Raw genomic sequence first — 19,547 nt, forward strand, 5'->3', positions numbered from 1 at the left:
TGCAGGGTCGGGCCCTTCCAAAGCCAATGTCCTTTCTGAGCTAGTGGTTTCAGGAGAGACAGTGTTATTAACACAAGGAGATCCTGCCATCCTGCTCTCTAGTTCATTCATCTTCACAGTAAGGTAGGATTGCCTCCCACGTACAGATACGGAAATGGAGACTTGGAAAAATTTAAGGCCAACACTCTCTCCAGCAGCAGAACCGAGATTTGAATTCAGATCCCTCTGATGCTTAAGGCTCTCACCCCTTTACTTCTACACTCCCAGAGTTTTGAAAGGTGACCAAGAAAACCCCAGATTCACTAACACCTTTTGTTAACATACCCAGGTCTGATCACTAAAATTCCCTAAGCTGACATTTGGTAATGATCATGGAGTAGAAAACTGTCTGCCCCAGGTCACTTTCCCACTGATCTCATCTCATTCCAGCTCCTCTGGAATTTACGTTTGCCTTACAGTATCTAAGACATTTTATGGGTGTGCATATACAGCTTGTAACTGTGCTAAAATGGCATAGAGGGAATGGCACTGTTTGTATCTCTCTTATCTTACTAATCACCCATGCTGATAATTTAGGCCATCTGTGCTTATGTCACGTTCATTACGTGTCTGTCCTACATGTCTATAACTGGCTTCTACTAAAAGATGTAAGTTCTACTCCATGAGCGCTATGCCTTACACTTTTCTGTATCCACAAGACCTGGCACAGCACCTCTAACAAAGGAGATACTTAGTAAATTACGTCAGATGAGAAGATGCCCAGTCCTGGTGCTGCAGAAAACAGCAGCCATGCCATTTGGGAACCACTTGAACTTGGGCAAGGTGTCATGTAAGTGAGACTTAGTTTCTTTTGTCTTTAAAGTGGGATTGATAATGGTGAATGTGAATGCTTTCATGCACTATAAAGTGCTATAAAGATCTAATCTATTATTATTACAGATCACCGAGTTGACTGTTTTCTTCCAGCCAAGAAAGAGTTTTGTTTAGGAATCTAGATGTCTTATAAGTTGTGTAGTTATGGAAAAGTAATCGAAATACTATTTTGTTGTTGCCATCCTTACTCTACCAACACTTTGAGAGGCAAGAGGAGATGAAAAACAAATTGCCACATGCAATGGTGGGGAAGGAAGCAGAACTGGCCCCAAGATGGGAGCGTGACCCTCAGGAAGCAGGATAACGGTTTTACGAGTCAATCAAAAAAGACGATGGAAGAACAATGATTAGACCAAATTAGTATGTAAACAAACAAGCAAAAAAACCCATAGGCCAGGAAAGGGTGTGTTCATGATCCTGAACAGAATGCAGGCCAGATAGAATAGCAACATCTTGTCATTCTCGGGCAACAAGACAGCACTTTATGTGGAAAGGCAAATGGGAATCGAGGCCGCTTTCCTAACAGGAAGATCTGGGGGAATGTTTCTTCGGCATGGCCTAGATGGTCAGCTCTTTAGGGCAGGGCCTGTGCCAACGACCAAACGATGGCTTCAGGCATTCATAAGTAGGTCACAGAATTCAGTCTTGCTGAAATATTTTGCTTTTCTTTCTTGTTTTCCACCATAAAACAGAATAGGATTTCTCTCTTTAAGGTTTTTCCTTCTATTTCCTCCTCCTCCTGGGGTAGGTGGGGGAGATATGTTAGTTTAGACTTCACCTTGGTTATCTCTGAGATATTCTGCTTCTATTAAGCCTATGTAAGTTTATCTTGCCTTCTAAAAATAAGGGCATGGCAGGGCTGGAGAGAGTCCATCTCAACCCCATTTAAACAGTTTCTAAATGTCAAGTGAAATTTATATTGCACAGTAATTTCCATCCTGAGAGAAAAATTAATACTTTTTAAAAAGACCTGCTGCGGACCAGTAACTCCTGGAAATTTTGAAATCTTATAATCTGAGCAACGTATTGCAAAAGACATAAAGGAGTGTTAAGGGTCTACTGTAAGGCCAAACAGCAGGAGACACAGAAATATGAAGGGAAATAACACAACATAAAAACTCAAATTATGCATTCATAGATATTATCTGTGACTTCATACTCATTACATGGAGCCTAAACAAGAAAACAAAAAAAAATTGGTTTAATTTGCTTGGGTGCCTTTCTCTGGTTTAATATTTTAATGTCCCCCACCCCCACCGAGTGGGCCAAAATATATATACAAATATTTTCCAGGAGAGACTACGCAATGCTATTATAACCAGAAATCCAGCCAACTCTTTCCATAGCTTCTCCATTAAGACATAAGCGAGCATCTGTTCAGTCCCATTGGACCCATCTCCAGAGTCCTAGCAAGTCGACTACAGTAACCTTTCTCCAGGCAAGGTGGAAATATGTTAACCCAAGCAAGGAAACACATGGCTATGACAACTAGACTGATCACATTTTTAAAAGAGCACTTTCCCAACTTGGGTTATGGGTTAGAATGATCTAGTTTGAGAGAGCTTTTAAAAACGCCCAGTGCCCAAGCCTCACCTACCAAATGATCAGAGTTTCAGGGATGGAGCCCAAGTGAAAAGTGGCTTAAATATCCTCCAGGTGTGGGGGAGGGGTGCAGGTGGGGAGGTGCCCGGGTGGGTCAGAGGGTAAAAAATGTGACTCTTGATCTTGAGGTCGTTTGAGCCCTGTGTGTGGCATAGAGTTTACGTAAAATTTTAAAAAAAAGAATCTTCCAGATGATTTTGATGGAGAGTCACTGTTTTAAGAGATTCGGTGGCAAATATGAGGTGGGAGGAGCCGGGGGGTAGAAATTACTTCCTTGACTAATCCACAGGCACTATAACCAATACAATTTGCCAGAGCTAACCCCAGACCTTTTCTACAGGATGACCTCCTTCCTCCTCCAGGAAGAGATAATTAAATTAACCTGAAGAAAATGAATTCATTAAACTCTTTCTTGGAGGGTAGGGGGCCATCAGTAGTCCTGTTCCAATCTTCCCATTATATACACCAGACAGTTGTAGTTATAAAAGTAAAGCAGACTCATCTTACCGAATGGGAAAAAAGAGAAAGGAGAAAATGACACCCATTTTCCCATCATATTAAGGTAACCACAGTTAACTTTTTTAGAGTAAAAAATACAATTGGGATCATGCTGCGCATGTGGTTTTACAACCCACCAACGTGAAAACCTTTCTGTGTCACTACATGGGCCCCTAAACATTGCAGTGAATGACTGCAAAGCAATCCATTGTTTGAAATGGCCATTATTTCCTGGTGACTGAGGCTTGCTTTAGGTTTACTCAGAGACATAATTAGGACAGATTAATCTGTAAGATTAATCTGATAACTCCTGATAGGATAAACTGTTGGCTTAACGGTAAAGAGGTGGCGGGTGGGTAGGGGTGGGGGGCCGATGGGTAGCATTTGCCAATCTTACTGATGGAAACACTCCCACCACAGCCGATTTCAAGACAAACCTTCTAACAACTGGTCTGCAAACCTGAGTATTTATTTAACAACCGGCTCTCTGCAATCAGCTCCAGCGAATCCTTAAAGTAAAGCCTGGCTTAACTAAAGTGATCTGCTATTTGAACGGTAGAGCGGTAGAGCTGGAGTTCCGTGAATGAAAGGGAACCACAGTCCCAGTTATCTTAACATTCTGTTGTATTTTGGGTTTGGAGTTGTCAAGTTTGTAACTGGAGCAGCTAGATGGCTGAAGGTCTAGTACAAGTTTTCTAAAAGGTCTTCATGTGGCAAGTGCAAGTGCACTAGCAAAGACCACATTTTTTTGAATAGACAGACGTGGGGCTTTGTGAAGTTAACCTTATTAAAGCCTCTGTTTCTTTATTTTTTAAGGATTTTATTTATTTATTTGACAGACAGGGATCACAAGTAGGCAGAGTGGCAGGCAGAGGGAGAGGAAGGGAAGCAGGCTCCCCACTGAGCAGAGAGCCTGATGCAGGGCTTGATCCCAGGACCCTGGGATCATGACCTGAGCTGAAGGCAGCGGCTTAACCCACCGAGCCACCCAGGTGCCCCTGTTTCTTTAATCTGTATATGGGAATAATAATGTCATCTCAGTTGAGCTGGTGTTGGGATTAAAAACAGCATACATCAAGTACACAGTAAGTGTATAATAAACACTCTACAAATGTTAGTCGTCTTTCCCCCTTAGTGATTACACTCTAGATGTTATTACTTCTAAGGAGATGGGTATGAATTCTTTTGACACTTTATTTGCAGGGAATTTAATGAAGTTGATCTTTACATTACACATCTTTATGATTTAAACCAGGGGTTGGCAAACTATGGCCTGCGAGCCAAAACTGGCCTGTTTTTATAAAGTTTTACAAAAACTTCTAGTTTTGAAGGAACACACCGAGCTCGTTCATTTATAGAGTTCTACGGCTGCTGTCATGCTACACGGCAGGATTGAGTCACTGGAACAGAGACCACAGGCCCTAGAAAGCACGAAATATTTACTATTTGGTCCTTTATGGAAAAGGTTTGCTAACTCATGATTTAAACCATTCTAACTTTCCTTAAGTGAACACTTTTTTTATATATACATATACCTAGGTGTGTATATATATATATATATTCAAAAAATAAAAAAACTTAGAATAGAAAATGAAAAAGATGAGGAAAAAAGATTCTCCTAAGACTTAGAAATTGCAAAATACATATTAGGTCCAAGAATACCTGAGAAATACTTGAAACTCCAGGATGAAGCCGAGCTCTAATTTAGTCAAGACAGTATATTTTAAAGAACTATTTTATAAATGAAACTTTCTACAAGAGGACTATTACTTCTCAACCTGGAATATACCTTCAATGTGGAACTTGGAAGAGTGAATTTAGGAGGGAGAAACTTGGAATATTATTTACAACTTGGCAAAGAAAGTGAACGAAACCACATTAGTCAGGCAAAATAAGCTGATCTCTCTAACTACAGGTAAAATAACATTTCAAACATTGAAAAATGTACACAATCAAAATTGCAGAGGGTAGAGGTTTAAGCAACCATTTCCTCTAATTTTTGATGTTTACATGGAACGTTCTTCAAGCAGCAAATAAGTTACCAATGATCTTGACAGACTGAAAATGATACATCTTTACCACAACATAAATTAATTCTCTCAGTGGGAAATTGTTAAAATAGGCAAGGTGTCAGAAAGGTTTCTTTATGTCTGAAGGAAAGGAAATGATTCCATTTCTTCCAAACATTCTTACATGAAAAATAATAAACTCTCACTTTTAAACTGTCTATTTTCATGGGGTTCTATGGCACCCGCTACTAATTGGTGCAGTCACGGTTATCTGGCGTTGGCCACGAATCAGTCCACATTAAGTCAGGTATAAAACACTCTCCAGCATAAAACCACCCCCATAATTCATATTACATATGAATAAATATTCACAGAAATGCCCAGAAAAGGGATCGCAGAGTTACACTACGTTCTCATAGCATTCCTTAGAGTCACATAGCAAATATTACACAAAGATTCTGGAAAGTAAATCTTCACAGAATAAAAGAGAAGGGAAATACGGTGGCCGTCTAAAGGATCAGACAAATGCTCGACACAAATAAGCCAATTCAACCTCTATAGGAGAGTGATGCTGATTCTGTTCCTGAAGCTACCAGTTGATAACTCCAGACCATGGGATGAACATTTATTGAATGCTGGGTGTATACACATGCTCTCACATTTAACTCACACAAGAACCTGTATAATGAGTGTTATTAGTGACCTGTAAAGGGAGAAGTACGTATGGGAACTCTGATTGGTCTGTCTCCCGTGCCTGTCTTATCTTCTAAATGCCTAATCATGACCAAACACAAAGTGTCTATCAGCCATGAGTCCCCCAAACTGCCCTTAGGAAGGGGGTCTCATAATCCACTAAGTCAACATAAGTCTAAGACTCATAGTCAACTAAGTTTGGGAAACTTACTAAATCCCCCCCTTGGAGAATAACAGTGACTATTAAAGCCCTGCATTAAAGAAATCAGTGTACTTTGGTCTAACTCATCACTTCCCCCATCTGATTAGGAAATCTCTTTCCCTCCAACCACTATTTTATGAAGGAAATATTCTGAAACACAATTTGAGAAATACTACTGTAGTCACCTACCTACCTCCCTTGACGGGAGATGACTGAAGGAGAGATCCGCAAACTGTCAGAGAAAATCTATTTTCTTAGCCATAGTCAAGGGGCTGACCTAACAGAGATGATGGTGTGATTTTAGGGGGCCTCTCTTTGCTCTCAGGATCAACCACAGTGCCCTGATCCCGCCGAATGCCCTGGTCTCACCTCATGCGGGTCAGCCCGCCTCCTCCTCACAGAGCTTCTGCAAAACGTTCCCTGGTGAGATGTTCCTCCTTTCCATCTTTACTACTTGAGTCCTACTTATCTTTCAGAGAAAGCCTTTCCTGAATGTCTGTCAGGATGCTCTCGTATCACCGAGTTTCATGCAGTACTTGTCATGGTTACAAGGTTCTATTTATTTACTGCCTGGTCTAAACTCTGACTGTGGAGCAGGGAAATAGAGTCCCTGGCTTCTCGGATGGGAAAAAGAAGAGGAGGGATCTTTCCAGCCTCCTTGGACTGTCCTTACTCATCCCCGCCCATGAAGGAGCCACAACTTAGCGGCTCTCTGATTTGGGGAGAAGGGGTTGTGTGTGCTCATCTTAGGGCCTGTGGAGCACCCAGATCTGCTCGGCCTCCATGTAAAAGGGCGGTTTGGGAAATAAGTTGAATTCAGGAAAGACATACTAAGAGAAGCCCAACGGTTATGGATCCAAGTTCCATTCTGCAGTTTGGCTTTATTCACTAATAAAGTTGATTTTGATCTTTCCTCTGGCTGCTGTTTAATTTTCCAGTTGCTTCTGCATCTGGGAGGGGAAGACAAGGGTGTGCTTGTTGGCCCCCTAGAATGCCAATGCCTTCCACTGGGCCTAACCTCCTTCAGGACAGGGATGAGGTCTCTTTCGGCTCATTATGGTAGCTCGGTGCCTGGCACATAGGAGGCACTTGGAATTTTTTTAACATTTCTTGTGGAAAATGCTTAAAATAAGCAAAATAGGGAGAATGGTCTAATGAACCCCTGTGTACTCGTCACCCAGCACCAACAATAATCACCACATGGCAATCTTGTTTCATCTACTCTTTCTTTTTTTTTTTTTTTTTTTTTTTTTTTTTAAAGATTTTATTTATTTATTTGACAGAGAGAGATCACAAGTAGGCAGAGAGGCAGGCAGAGAAAGAGAGGGAAGCAGGCTCCCCGCTGAGCAGAGAGCCCGATGTGGGACTCGATCCCAGGACCCTGAGATCATGACCTGAGCCGAAGGCAGAGGCTTAACCCACTGAGCCACCCAGGCGCCCTCATCTACTCTTTCACCTGACTGAAGCCACTTCAGGCTTCACACATGGCAAAGGCTCAAAAAAATACCTATAAAACCATTATCACATACTCTATACACAATAATTTATCAGTGTTAGAGGGCTAAATCAACAAACCCAGAGAGATCAGTAAAGAATCAGAGAGGCAGTGGTCAAAATCATCGTCGGTCCCCAGCCCCCTACTTCCCCCAGTGTATCATACGTCACACTCACGTGCACGCTGTTCCCCAACAACTATCCCTGTCCCCCTCCCCAGGTGGTAGGGCCAGGCCACTCACCTGTGGGAGTGCTGCTGCGGAATGAAGAGGAGGGAGTGATAGGCGGGGTCACAGGAGGTGTAAGGCTTCCACTGCTGTGGCGTGGTGGAGTGGACACATTCCCTCGAGACACGGAGCTGGACAAGGTCAACGAGAGCTTCGGCTGAATCTTCTTCTTTAGGGACTCCTGCTCTCGGCGGGCAGCATCTGTCATGAATCTGAAGGAACAATGGAAGATAAGTAACTGGGCCCATCTCTGGAGCATGAGGAATGATGGCAGTTCCCCCCGGGTTTGACAGATGCCCCTCCTTGGAAAAGGTTCACAATCTCAAAAACTCGTAACAGATTCCCTTTTCCCTTTTCCCTTTTCCTATGGGATGAAAGTATTTCCTAGTTCACCGTCTTCCGGTTCCTCACGGGAAGGCCCCATTACTTCCAGAGGCAAACCCTCCTTGTGGGAAACTTGTCCACATGCACTATGTCTACACCCGCGGCAGTGCCTTTGGTTAGAAGACTTCCTCTCTCTTGGAAACGCCTCTTGTCTCTCAACTCATAGAAAGCCCACCCATTCTCAGAGTTCCCCAGCACTCCCAGGTGGAAAGGGCCTCCTTCATCTGCGGGTGCATAGGATTTATTGTCCCTACCGCTTCACTGCCGCTTAACATATGTGGCCTCCTGAAAACGGATTCTTTTTTGTATTACTCCAGATCCTCATCTTGTTATCTGGACTTTTAAAAATTTTCCTGGCCGACTGGAGGTCTTGTCTCCCTACCCATTAGCTGAAAGGAAAGGACACAAGTCCCCATAATTGCGGCTAGCACACTGCCAAGTCCATCTCAGTAAACACTGACAGAATGAAGAAATCTGCCCAAGCAGATTCAAGTCGGGAAGAAGCAGTACAAGGAGGAAGAGGACCGCTAAAGGCCGGTTTATGTTGTGATTTTATTACCTGTAAAGAGAAAGGCGACTTCTCCTGGTCATTTCACTTTGGACACTTCAAAGTTATCCCTTCCGCACTTCTCTTATGTTAGTAACATTCAAACTATTTTTTTCTCACTGCATAACTGTTCATAAATTCATGAAATACAAGATTCAAAGCAATCTGTGGTGTGGTATCTCTCACCTAAAGAACAAACTTTTTTCCGGACATCATACGATGTTTTTTTAAAGTAGGCTCTGAGCCCAACATGGGGCTTGAACTCATGACCCTGAGATCAAGAGTCACATGTTCTACCAACTGAGCCAGCCAAGCTGCCAGCAAATTTTTTTTTTTTTTTTTGTATTATTGGTAGGCAGGCCTTGTCAGCTGCATTTTTGAAAACCAGCAGAAAGCCTAGTGAACAGACTGCATGACAGTATTTAGGGAATGAAATAGGCACTCATGCCTACTGCCTTGTCCTCTTAGCCATGGCCATCAAGTTCTCCCTGTACCAAATCCCCCATCATTATGTTCCATTTTAATACAATTAATCATTAATTAATTTCATTCTACTTAAACAGGGTCTTGATGACCCAATACATTTCACATTCTGTCTAAAAAATTTCTTAGTATTTGTCTTCATTATGCTAGGAAGTTTTAGAAGTCAACAGATAGTTTCATTGCCTGGTAAAAAAACAGCCAACCAAATACCCAATGAAACAATATTACAGTATTGTTACAGTGTCTTAAAATGTCTACTTTTATACTTGGAACACAGATGGCACATTTCTTGAATGGTGCCTGCAATACAATCTAAATATATAATAATCCAGATTTTTATGAAGGACTGAATGATAATAAAGCTACATGCTTTGCCTTGACTTCTTAGGTTTTGTGTTAGAAGGTGGAGAAGGTTTAAAAAGAAAGGAATGATGCCGCAAAACAGAATTGTTTGCACCTGGTAGCTAGGCACTCATTTACTTTCAGGTGCAAAGTTGGCTCTACTCTTCTTAAAACTGCTTTCCACCACCACCCCCATGCCCCCCAAAATTCTACTCAAAATATGGACTCTCAAAGAAAAGCAAAGAACTAGTGCTTCCTCTATTATTCTAAGTAGAATTACTAACTAGCACAGTGCCAACCTTCTCCAATTGTGGTACATGATATGTGGGGAGTGGGCAAAACCACAGGATAGACGTAGTGCCTCTTCAAGAAAGACCAATGGTTCTCAACGTAGGTAATTCAAGTCAGTTTTTTGTTTTGCTGTGTTTTTAAAGCAAGGGAGTTGCATGCTCTACTGACTGAGCCAGCCAGGCATCCTGCACATCAGTTTTTTAAACGGTAAAAAAAAAAAAGCAGATACCCTATGGAGTAGAACACAAAATGTAAATCTTGCACCTTAGTGAGAGTACAGGGCTTGGAGCCAGGCAGACGGGGGCTCCGGCCCTGCTCATGTTACTATGTGACTGGAGCCAAGTTTGATAAACCTCTCAAAACCTCAGCTTTATTCTCCCTAAAATGGGACTAATGACTATAGGCAAAGGGTCAACAGACATCTTTTCCCTTTCTGCTGGAGAATCTGATCTTTGGTTAAGCTCAGGTAATCTGCTAAGAGGGTATGTCAGCTACGCTAAGAGTCAACACTCCCTATATGATCCCACCGACCCCTGACTGGTCCTGGACTGGGAAGAGTGAGAGACCATTTACACACAGCGGAGAGCGGAGTCAGAGACTGGGCTTCCCGAGTGTGGTGATCTTGTACCTTGGCACATCCCAGGCGGGGAGCCGAGGAGCGTGCCCATGGAGTTGCCCGTGGAGTGTCACAGGACCTCTGATGCCTCGTCTGCCGAGGCAGCCCCCACCTTCACCTGCGGGGCATCTTGTCTACCTCGTACCAGTGAGGACTCAGCACATGGCCAGATGCTGCCCCGCTGGCAAGCTGTGGCTCTGCCCGCTATTCCTCTGATGAGACCCAGAGTCCACCGTGGCTCCCGGTCATCCCGTGAATCTGAATGTTCATGATCGAGGAAAACCACCCACTAACGGACAGGATAGTGCTGACCTCAGAGGACGGTTGTAAAGATTAAATGAGGTAGTCGTGTCTGTCATACAGGAAGTGGCTCAAAACATGGAAGCTGTTATCATTATATAAACCTTTATAATATGGTTTTATCTATACATCCTGTCTACCTCACCTAACTCCAAGTTTCTTGGGGACTCACTGCACATTCATAGCTCGGAAAGCTGCAGGATTGTACCTGATCTATAGAATGGATTGTGGCTTGGCCAACTGAGAATCAGCCCGGGGGCAGGGGGAAACATTGCCAGTTGGAAACACTTGTCAAAAGAGGGAGGTAGGAGGGGCGCCTGGGTGGCTCAGTGGGTTAAGCCTCTGCCTTCGGCTCAGGTCATGGTCTCAGGGTCCTGGGATCGAGCCCCGCATCGGGCTCTCTGCTCGGCGGGGAGCCTGCTTCCCCCTCTCTCTCTCTGCCTGCCTCTCTGCCTACTTGTGATCTCTCTCTCTGTCAAATAAATAAATAAAATCTTAAAAAAAAAAAAAAGAGGGAGGTAGGAGAGGAGGGAGACAGGCGTGGGTCAGGAGGGCAGGCTTCTCTGTGTCTTCTCCCACCCCAGTGAAACAGTATCTACAGCTCATGTCCTTTACTGTAAAATACTCTCCTACAGCTCAGATATAAAACAACACCCATAAAGAACTACAACAACGTGCCCACACAACCCCCACCTTTACCCCGACAGGAGTGTGGTCAGCTACGGACAGCAATCTACTTTTGGCTTATATCTGCTAAGTGCTTTCTAGAAGTGAGAACGAGACATCATGTTAAAAGCATTAAACATGAAACTCATAAAGCACTTCTGCCAACCTTCCTCTCCATGCACCCTCCCTCCTCCTCTCTTGGATTGCCGGTTGTGAACTTGCTCGCAGCTCGACTCGTAAATCATGGCAACCCTGTCATACCAACATACACAGCTGCATGATTAATTCCCAGGGAAACACACACACACACACACACACACACACACACACACACACACACACACAAACACACACACGGGTACATGCCTCAGGTGCTGTGGTTACGATTCACCAGCTTCTTCTCACTGGCAATACTGCCTGGTTCCTCTTCCACTTACCAACTATGACTCTACCTATTTTTTGAGACCTATTAAATCCCAAATCCCAGCGTTTTAAAGTAATGTCCTACCAATACAGCTCTTTGTGAAAAGATGGGCAGATTCCCAAAGGCAAGGCATCCCTCGGGTAGACAAGTTTATAAAAGAGCCTGGGGGCGCCTGGGTGGCTCAGTGAGTTAAAGCCTCTGCCTTCAGCTCGGGTCATGATCCCAGAGTCCTGGGATCGAGCCCCACATCGGGCTTTCTGCTCCGCGGGGAGCCTGCTTCCTCCTCTCTCTGCCTGCCTCTCTGCCTACTTGTGATCTCTGTCTGTCAAATAAATAAATAAAATCTTTAAAAAAAAAAATCACCGCAATAAAAGAACCTGATGAGGCAGAGAAAGGCCATGAGTGCAGCCGGCAGTAGGGGACCCTCGTAGTTCGACTTTGACCAGAAAGGCAGGTCAATCTACCTCCCACCTTCGAAGGCAGCTGCCCTGTGACACATCCTTGAAGGACCACAGCCCAGATCCTTCCAGTGTCCTTTCAGAATTGTCCCCCTGTATTCCCACGGCTGAGAGGAAGGTCAGGCTTGGGAAGCCACATCACCTTGTGGTCTGAGTTTTTCTTGATGGGTTTTGACATGATGGGTCATCTTTTTTTGAAGCCTTCAGTAACAGGATCCAACCTGGGGGCTTTAAAGCTGGAAGAAACCCAGGTAAGAAGACCATCTAGTCTAAGCCCCTCATGTTTCACATTAACTGGGAACTGAGGTCGAGTGGCCTGTGCAAGGTCACTTTGCTGGTGAAGGGCAGAGGTGGCAGGAGAGAATTTCAGCCTCAGGGCTGATTGCAATGCTCCATGCTCTGCCATGCTGCCATGGGCATGTCAAAGAACTCGGAGCTCTCTTCCTTTTGCTCCAGACTCCTGGTCTTCAAGGTCGAAAGGGCTTAAAGGAACCAGAGCTTAGGGCCTCAAGAAATGTACAGGGAATCCCTCCGGGGGTTTAGATGTTGGAAGTGGGGTGGGTTGGGAGACAGGAGGCCTCATTCTCTCCATGTTGGCCAAGTTCTGCTGTGTGGGGCTGCTTGATTCCTGGGGGGCCCTGGCTTTGTAGCCTCATGGGACTGTAATGTGGGGAAGCCTGGCTGTGCCTGCCTCCCTGAATTCTTTCTACTTTGCAATGGGAACCGTTCTAATGTTGCAGTAGTGTGCTACTGTGGGTTTGTACTGGCTTGTGAGAGCTGATCATTAAATTTTCAGGGACTCTTGTGAGCCAGGTGCTAAGCATACCAATTATTAAAAATTAAATTATGTGAATTTATAATTAAACAAGTATGTTTTTTAAAAGGTAATGTGCAAAGCTTATCAATTCTTATTTTATCCTACTTTATTATTATTTATGTTTTGGGGGTTATTTACATTAATATCCTATCTGTTTGCTATCCCTGTCATATAATGGTGTGCTGTTTATACACCTTTTCCCAACTCTGGTCAATGACATCATGGTGCTAGCTTGAAGCTGTCTGCAGTGGGTATTTATACTGCGGAAATTGGCAAATATTACCAATCAGGGCTTTTTTTCTCTCCCTAAGTCAGTTATTCATTATTTATCAGAATACCTTATAGTTAATATTATTATTATTATTTTTTAATGTAGAAAGAGCATTTGAACCAGACTACTTGCCTATTAACACAGCCAATCAGGGAAGGGATAAAGAATATATAAGAAAGTCTTCTTTTCCTTTTAAAAAGTATAAAAATCCATCTCATTGAAATACACTTATGTAAACATTTTTATGGGTTTGTGGCTCGTGTTTAAAAACATCTTTTCAAATTGTGGAATGTACACGTATACACACACACACACACACACACACACAAATGAGTATATATTTACATGCGCTGTTTAAAGAATAAAATGACAGTCTACAACCTCACCAGCTTATGAAAAAAATATTACCAGAAGTTCTGCAGTTTCCAGTTACAGGTATGGTTGATTTTTCAGGGTATTTTCCTTCGAGTATTGCCTTTCCACACATAGAGAAAACTGAGTATTTCTTAGGGGAAAAAAAAGAGTCACCTGAGAGTTCTTTCACTGTTGACTAACAGCCTGGAAATCTGTGGTCAGGCAGGGCCGTGTTTTCATTTTGAAACTGAAACTGCCATAAGATTAATTTTAACTTTCCTACAAATCAGAAATGCCCAAGTTACTTTAATTTAATATGGTCATTTGTAGTAATATTTGTTATTGCTTGGGGAAGTACATATTCCTTAAGTAAGTTTTCAAGACTCCGTTATAAATCTTTTAAACCCTTAGACCACAATGTTCATTCAGTCCGACATGTTAAATGTGGAAACATGAATATAACACCACAGGGGGAAAATGTCAAACTGCTGGTCCAGGGAGACCAGTTTCAACCACAAACTCAGGAAATTTACAGATTTCACTGGAACCTGGGCAGAAACCCCACTGCCACCTACTCTACGGCCAAACACCTGAGCCTAAGTGTCCTGCTGGGGAAAAAACCACATGGCTTCCCCTGGCTCTGAAGAACTCAGGCATGGAAGTGACCACTCAAAACGTGGGTCTCTCTTGGAGAAACTTGAAAAGAATCCCAACTACGAGATGCGTGGTGTAGTTTGGTTGTTGTTATAAGACTCTGGAGAGGGCGTGTGGTCCAGAGGCCTGAGCTGTGCGTTGGGAGGCTCATTCTGGGGCCAAGAAGCCGGTGGCCTCTGGAAGTCCCAAAGCTCTCCGTTCTGGCCTTGGTTTGTCTAGTTGTTAAAATGGAAGTGTTCTGGTTTTACAGATATATGTAATACGGCACACTTAAGTTCCTTCCCAGGCCCAGCAGTCAATGATTTCAGCAACAGCATCGTGCAGTATTTTCCAAACTTTTTTTTTTTTTTTTTTAAAACCTCAACCCATAGAAGCGTATGTCATATTGGGAGCCTGGACACTTTGTATAATTAGGTCTGCAATCTGCAATTTTGAAATATCCAAAGCTCCGAAAACTGGAAAACGTTTTATGAGTTTGGCAGCAGAATTCATTGGGAGACAAACCCTGAATTGAACTGCTTAAAGGCTACTTATACAATTTATTGTATTTAGTGTGAATATTCACATGCCTCACTGCACAAATATTAATGTGGTTGATTTCAGGGGCTGCCCCGGACCCTGCAGGGAGAATTATGTAATATGCAGCATTTGCACCTATTATCTTTCTGAAATCAGAAAAAAGTATGAAAAATTTCTGAATTCAGAAAAGTTATAAAACATACCTGGACACGAGGAATTTTTATGTAATTTGCCTGGAACAAAAATTTCATGAAACAATCCTTCCTACATGTGATACACTCTGATATCTTTCTATTCTATTTCATTTTAACGAAACATGCTGGTCACTGATTTCTTGACCTACTAACGGGGTCAGAGCCTGAGTCTGAAAATACGAGTGTAGCAGTTAAGACGGTGGTGGGCTTTGGAAGAAGACCATTTAGATTGTAACCTCTGCCCTATGCACTCCAGCTGTGAGACCTTGGGCCAGCTACCTCTCTGTGCCTCAAGTTCTCTCTCTGGAAAGAGTGACATGTCAGTAACAGGTCCTGTCCTACAGTGTCATTGTGAAGATTGAGTTAATGCATGTAAAACACTTGGAACAGAGCCTGGCGCGTTGACCTTGATAAATGTCAGGCTCCTGGTACATGATGGATAATGAATGAAACTGTTCTGGAAATCCCAATTCCCAAATCTTTCACCTCTGACACCTATGTCAGCAATTGGTTATTTCTGAGCTGAATTACTGAGTAAAACAGGAAGTACTTGCCATCATTAATTCTGATTCAGAGAGCAAAGAGCCGCCCTGATTCTGCTCACGTTGATTATCCTAGTGCTGCAATCCCAGGAACACTGGAGAAAGTAGTTTCAGTAGCTAGAATACAAACAGAAGGTCCCTCTCCTGAGGGACAACAGGCTTGGGGGAAAGGGTGCTATCTGTAAACCCCCATACTTCTTTACTTCTCTGAGAAGAACCAAACCAAAGAAGGTCCTTCTAGCAGGACAAACAACAGGAGACCATCTACACAGCTAGCCAACAGAAAGACGTCTTTCTAGGAAGTTTAAGCCTGCCCTCGCCTTGGGAGATTCATAAAGCCGCACAGGGCTCTGACTGGTCCACACCCAGCCCCCTGTACAAAGAGCCACATCTAGCTACTTCATTGGAAGTCCAAAGCTTTGTTCTGCTTTCTCAATGGCCCTTTGGGCATGGCCATCTTTTAGGGAAGACGAGTCTGTGAAACTCACAAAGCCTTTGAGGAAAGCTGCAGGGAGCTGGCAGGTAGACCACGAGGTTCCAAGCACTCCCAAATTTGGTAACTCACGGCTCCGGACAACGGAATTTCTGACCCAGCAAGGACACAATCGATCTTTGCAGTGGAGAGTCCAAACTGTACCTGGCCAATTTTTCTTTTGTCTGCTACTACATGCAATCCAGGACAAAGATGCACAGAAAGCCAGTAAGGAAGTAAAACCACCCACAGGACATTAGAATATAGGTCGTGGGAAATGACCATGGGAATGATGGGTCCATTTTGGCACGTGACCGTGTATGGCCCGCATGTCAGCAGATCTGACTGCTGTTCTAGATCACCACGTAATGAGGGCTTTCAGAACACACATCTGCTAATAAACTCATGGGGCAGGTCTTCACATTTCAGCAGCAACTTCAAGCCGCAATGCAGCTGAAGGAGTATTTGGTTAAAGCAGCTGGCCAGTGAAACATAACCTGTGAGCAACAAGTGGAGTACTGGCTCGTCCACACCTCTTTAGTAACAGGGGGGCCTTTTCTGGTGACCACTGGGAACTTAATAAATAAATGTTGTTCTGTTCAGTAGATGAAAGTAGACAAAATTTAGACTCCCGAGTAATGCTGATTTCAGGAGGTTTCTAATCATGTTTTGAATATGCATACGTTTCACTTCTCATCCCAGAGCTATTTTTGACTTCACAATCTGAGGCCAATGGGGTGGATTTTGAAGCTTCATAAAAATTTCTGCAATGTCACCAGAACTCTGAGCCTCTTTTAACATGCCGCCATTAAAGATTTAATGCTAAATAATAAAACTAAAAGCAGCACCAGGAAAAAACCCACACCATCTGATCAGACCAGTGTGGCACTTAACTTGTGAGTGAGGGTTTTCTGGCATGTGATTGTCATCTGATATTCACATGGGTTGTGGGCATAATTTGTGAAGTACACAGCCAATGAATCAGATTTTATTCCTGGGTACAAACCAAGCTGACAGATTTATTGCATTAAGTAAGACTTTTCTCTCTTTTCCCCTTTAAGTTTATATCTGACACATACAGAATATTGATCTTGGACTCTGAGATGTTCCTGTCTAATCTGCACAAAATAAACTAACATCGAGGGCAAGCCACTTTCCTATTAGATTTTGTAGCTCATTTTTCTTGCAAATTTTCATTTTATTTTTGGGGCCAGCAAGAAGGAAAAAGAGAGGGGAGTAAGAGGAAAAAACCCAAAAAGCCAATAGGTGATTTTAAAAAATTCTACTCTCGGGGCACCTGGCTGGCTCAGTTGGAAAAGCACAAGACTCTTGATCTCAGGGTCATGAGTTTGAGCCCCACAGTGGGTGTAGAGATTATTTACTTATAAATAAAGAAACAAATCTTAGGAATCATATATCCTTTCTTCTTCTTTTTTTTTTTCTCTTAAGGCAGCTACTGTTAATTTACATTTTCTATGGCATCTAGCCTGGGTATTCTAAGCCTTCCAAAAATATTTAATAACTAACACTGCTTTGCCAACTTTTATATTGCTTTATCTACCTACCATCTACCATCACCAGCCTCTCACTGAAAAGAAAAAGCCATTTAACATAAAATAGGAGGATATAATCTTAAATAAAACAATCCTTTCCTGCGAAAGACTGCTCTTTATTCTGCAACTGTGATAAAAATAAACACAGGAATAAATTTACTTAAAAATTTTTGAGATGCAGGGATGCCTGGGTGGCTCAGTCAGTTAAGCATCTGCTTTTGGCTCAGGTCATGATTCCAGGGGTCTGGGATCAAGTCCCACATTGGGCTCCTTGCTCAGCTGGGAGTCTGCTTCCCCCTCTCCCTCTGCCTAACACTCCCCCTGCTTGTGCTCTCTCTTTCTCTGACAAATAATAAAATCGTTAAAAATATTTTTTTGAGATGCAGAAAAATTACAATATTAAATGTAATTTTACCATTTCATAATTATGTCATCTGTACATGGTAATACAGTTTGCAATATATGGTTTATAATTATTCTCTAGATACAAGTTATTAATAACATTTACCTTTATCGTCTATGACTGCCATCGCTAAAAATTCTGTTTCAAGGAATACTGACCAAATGAAACTCCTACACGTGGGACGAATCATATGCAATCCTATGCTGAATGAAATGAAAGAAGCCAAATATAAGCATACCTAAACCCAGGAGCTTCTCTAAGAGCTGGGAGCAAAGTGGAAAGAGCTGAGTGTCCTCCCATGGCAGGGCACCCGGGGGTGGGGGGAGGGGGGCCGTGGTGTGCGGGAGGCTCCCTGATCCCGGCCCTGCACGTCCTTGACAACTTGGTGACTGTGCACCACTGGAAACGTCCTCATGAACAGCATCATTCAAGGACTAGCAGCTGTTCTGTGAATGGTACTTAGAAGTTACTTTTTTTTTTTTTAAGCCAATAATCTCTTCTGGAATTTTAGCACTCAAATGAAATTCATGTACTGAAGCCAAGTAACTGCAATAATGCACAAAATCCCGCTCCTGCACACCATTACTCTGTGCATTCCCAATAAATACTGGGTTTTTTCTAACAACTAAGGAGTAATAAAGTCAATCTATCTTAATGAGAGCTCTGGTTCTGGTTCCAGCAACCACTATTTTAAGCCACAGGTCAGCATAAATTATCAGTGAAGCAATTAATTTTGATTTACTTTAGCCTGAATAGAGTAAACCGTGGTCTTTTTCATTATCAATGCCAAGAATAAAAACCACTTCTAAAAACTACATGCACAAATCTTTGGTTTGGAGGCCAAATGGAATATCCCTCTCTTGGCAGCATCTCTCCATCACCCTTTCCGTCCCTTTTCCATGTTCATCGAATTGGGGAAAACTATGGCTATTTCTTACACATGGTTTTCATTGCTAATTTGTCATCTGTGTCAAAACCAATGAACAAAACAAAGAAGTTGCATTTTGTGAGGTTTTGTGTTACAAAACTACAAATAGCTTGAGTTTTTTTGTTTTGCCTCTTCTGGTAGTAAATTAAATGAGTTATTTGAGATTTCCATGTAAACTGCTAATGAGATGATACGTAACTCTCCCCATAAGGAGAGAGAGGTTTAAAAACTAAAGTAAAAAACTGGGTAGAGGGATTCTGGAGTTTTAGTTCCAATATCACTAATGACTGTGAACACAACCCAGTGGTTGAAAGTCCAGGCTCAGGAGGCAGACTCCTAATCTGATCTGCCAGGTATTCGAACTTGAGCAAAATACATACCCTCTCTAGCCCTGGGATCCTAATTCATAAAACAGAGGTAACTCTAAACACCTACCTCATCCAGGTTACTGTCAGGATCTCATTAGATAAATGTATGTAAAGCAGCTGGCCCAACAGAATACTCAGCATGTATCAGGAGGCCACCCAGAGTCTTGGTATTTCCACGAGTGTAAGCCTTATGCACCTGACTCACCCAGGAACTATCAGAAACTGTTCCTAGAACTAACAATCATCCAATTGGATAATCCCTACAGAAGAGGACGTCTTGCGGGGGTGGGTGGTAGTGGTGGTGGTGGTGGATGGGTGGGAAGGGATGCAATCCATGGATGGGCTTAGATAGATACGTTAAGT

The 19,547-nt window shown here is 42.8% G+C and overlaps 1 protein-coding gene across 1 annotated transcript in view; it reads right to left on the minus strand.

The window, feature by feature from the left end:
- JAZF1 (JAZF zinc finger 1) overlaps positions 1-19,547 on the minus strand; it is a 319,073-nt gene that overhangs the window by 35,854 nt on the left and 263,672 nt on the right. Inside the window, exon 3 of the mRNA XM_080818609.1 lies at positions 7,614-7,810. Coding sequence (XP_080674735.1) covers positions 7,614-7,810 — 197 coding nt within the window. The remainder of the gene's footprint in view (positions 1-7,613; positions 7,811-19,547) is intronic.

Source organism: Martes martes (assembly GCF_963455335.1).
Source record: "Martes martes genome assembly, chromosome: 11".
Taxonomy (NCBI): domain Eukaryota; kingdom Metazoa; phylum Chordata; class Mammalia; order Carnivora; family Mustelidae; genus Martes; species Martes martes.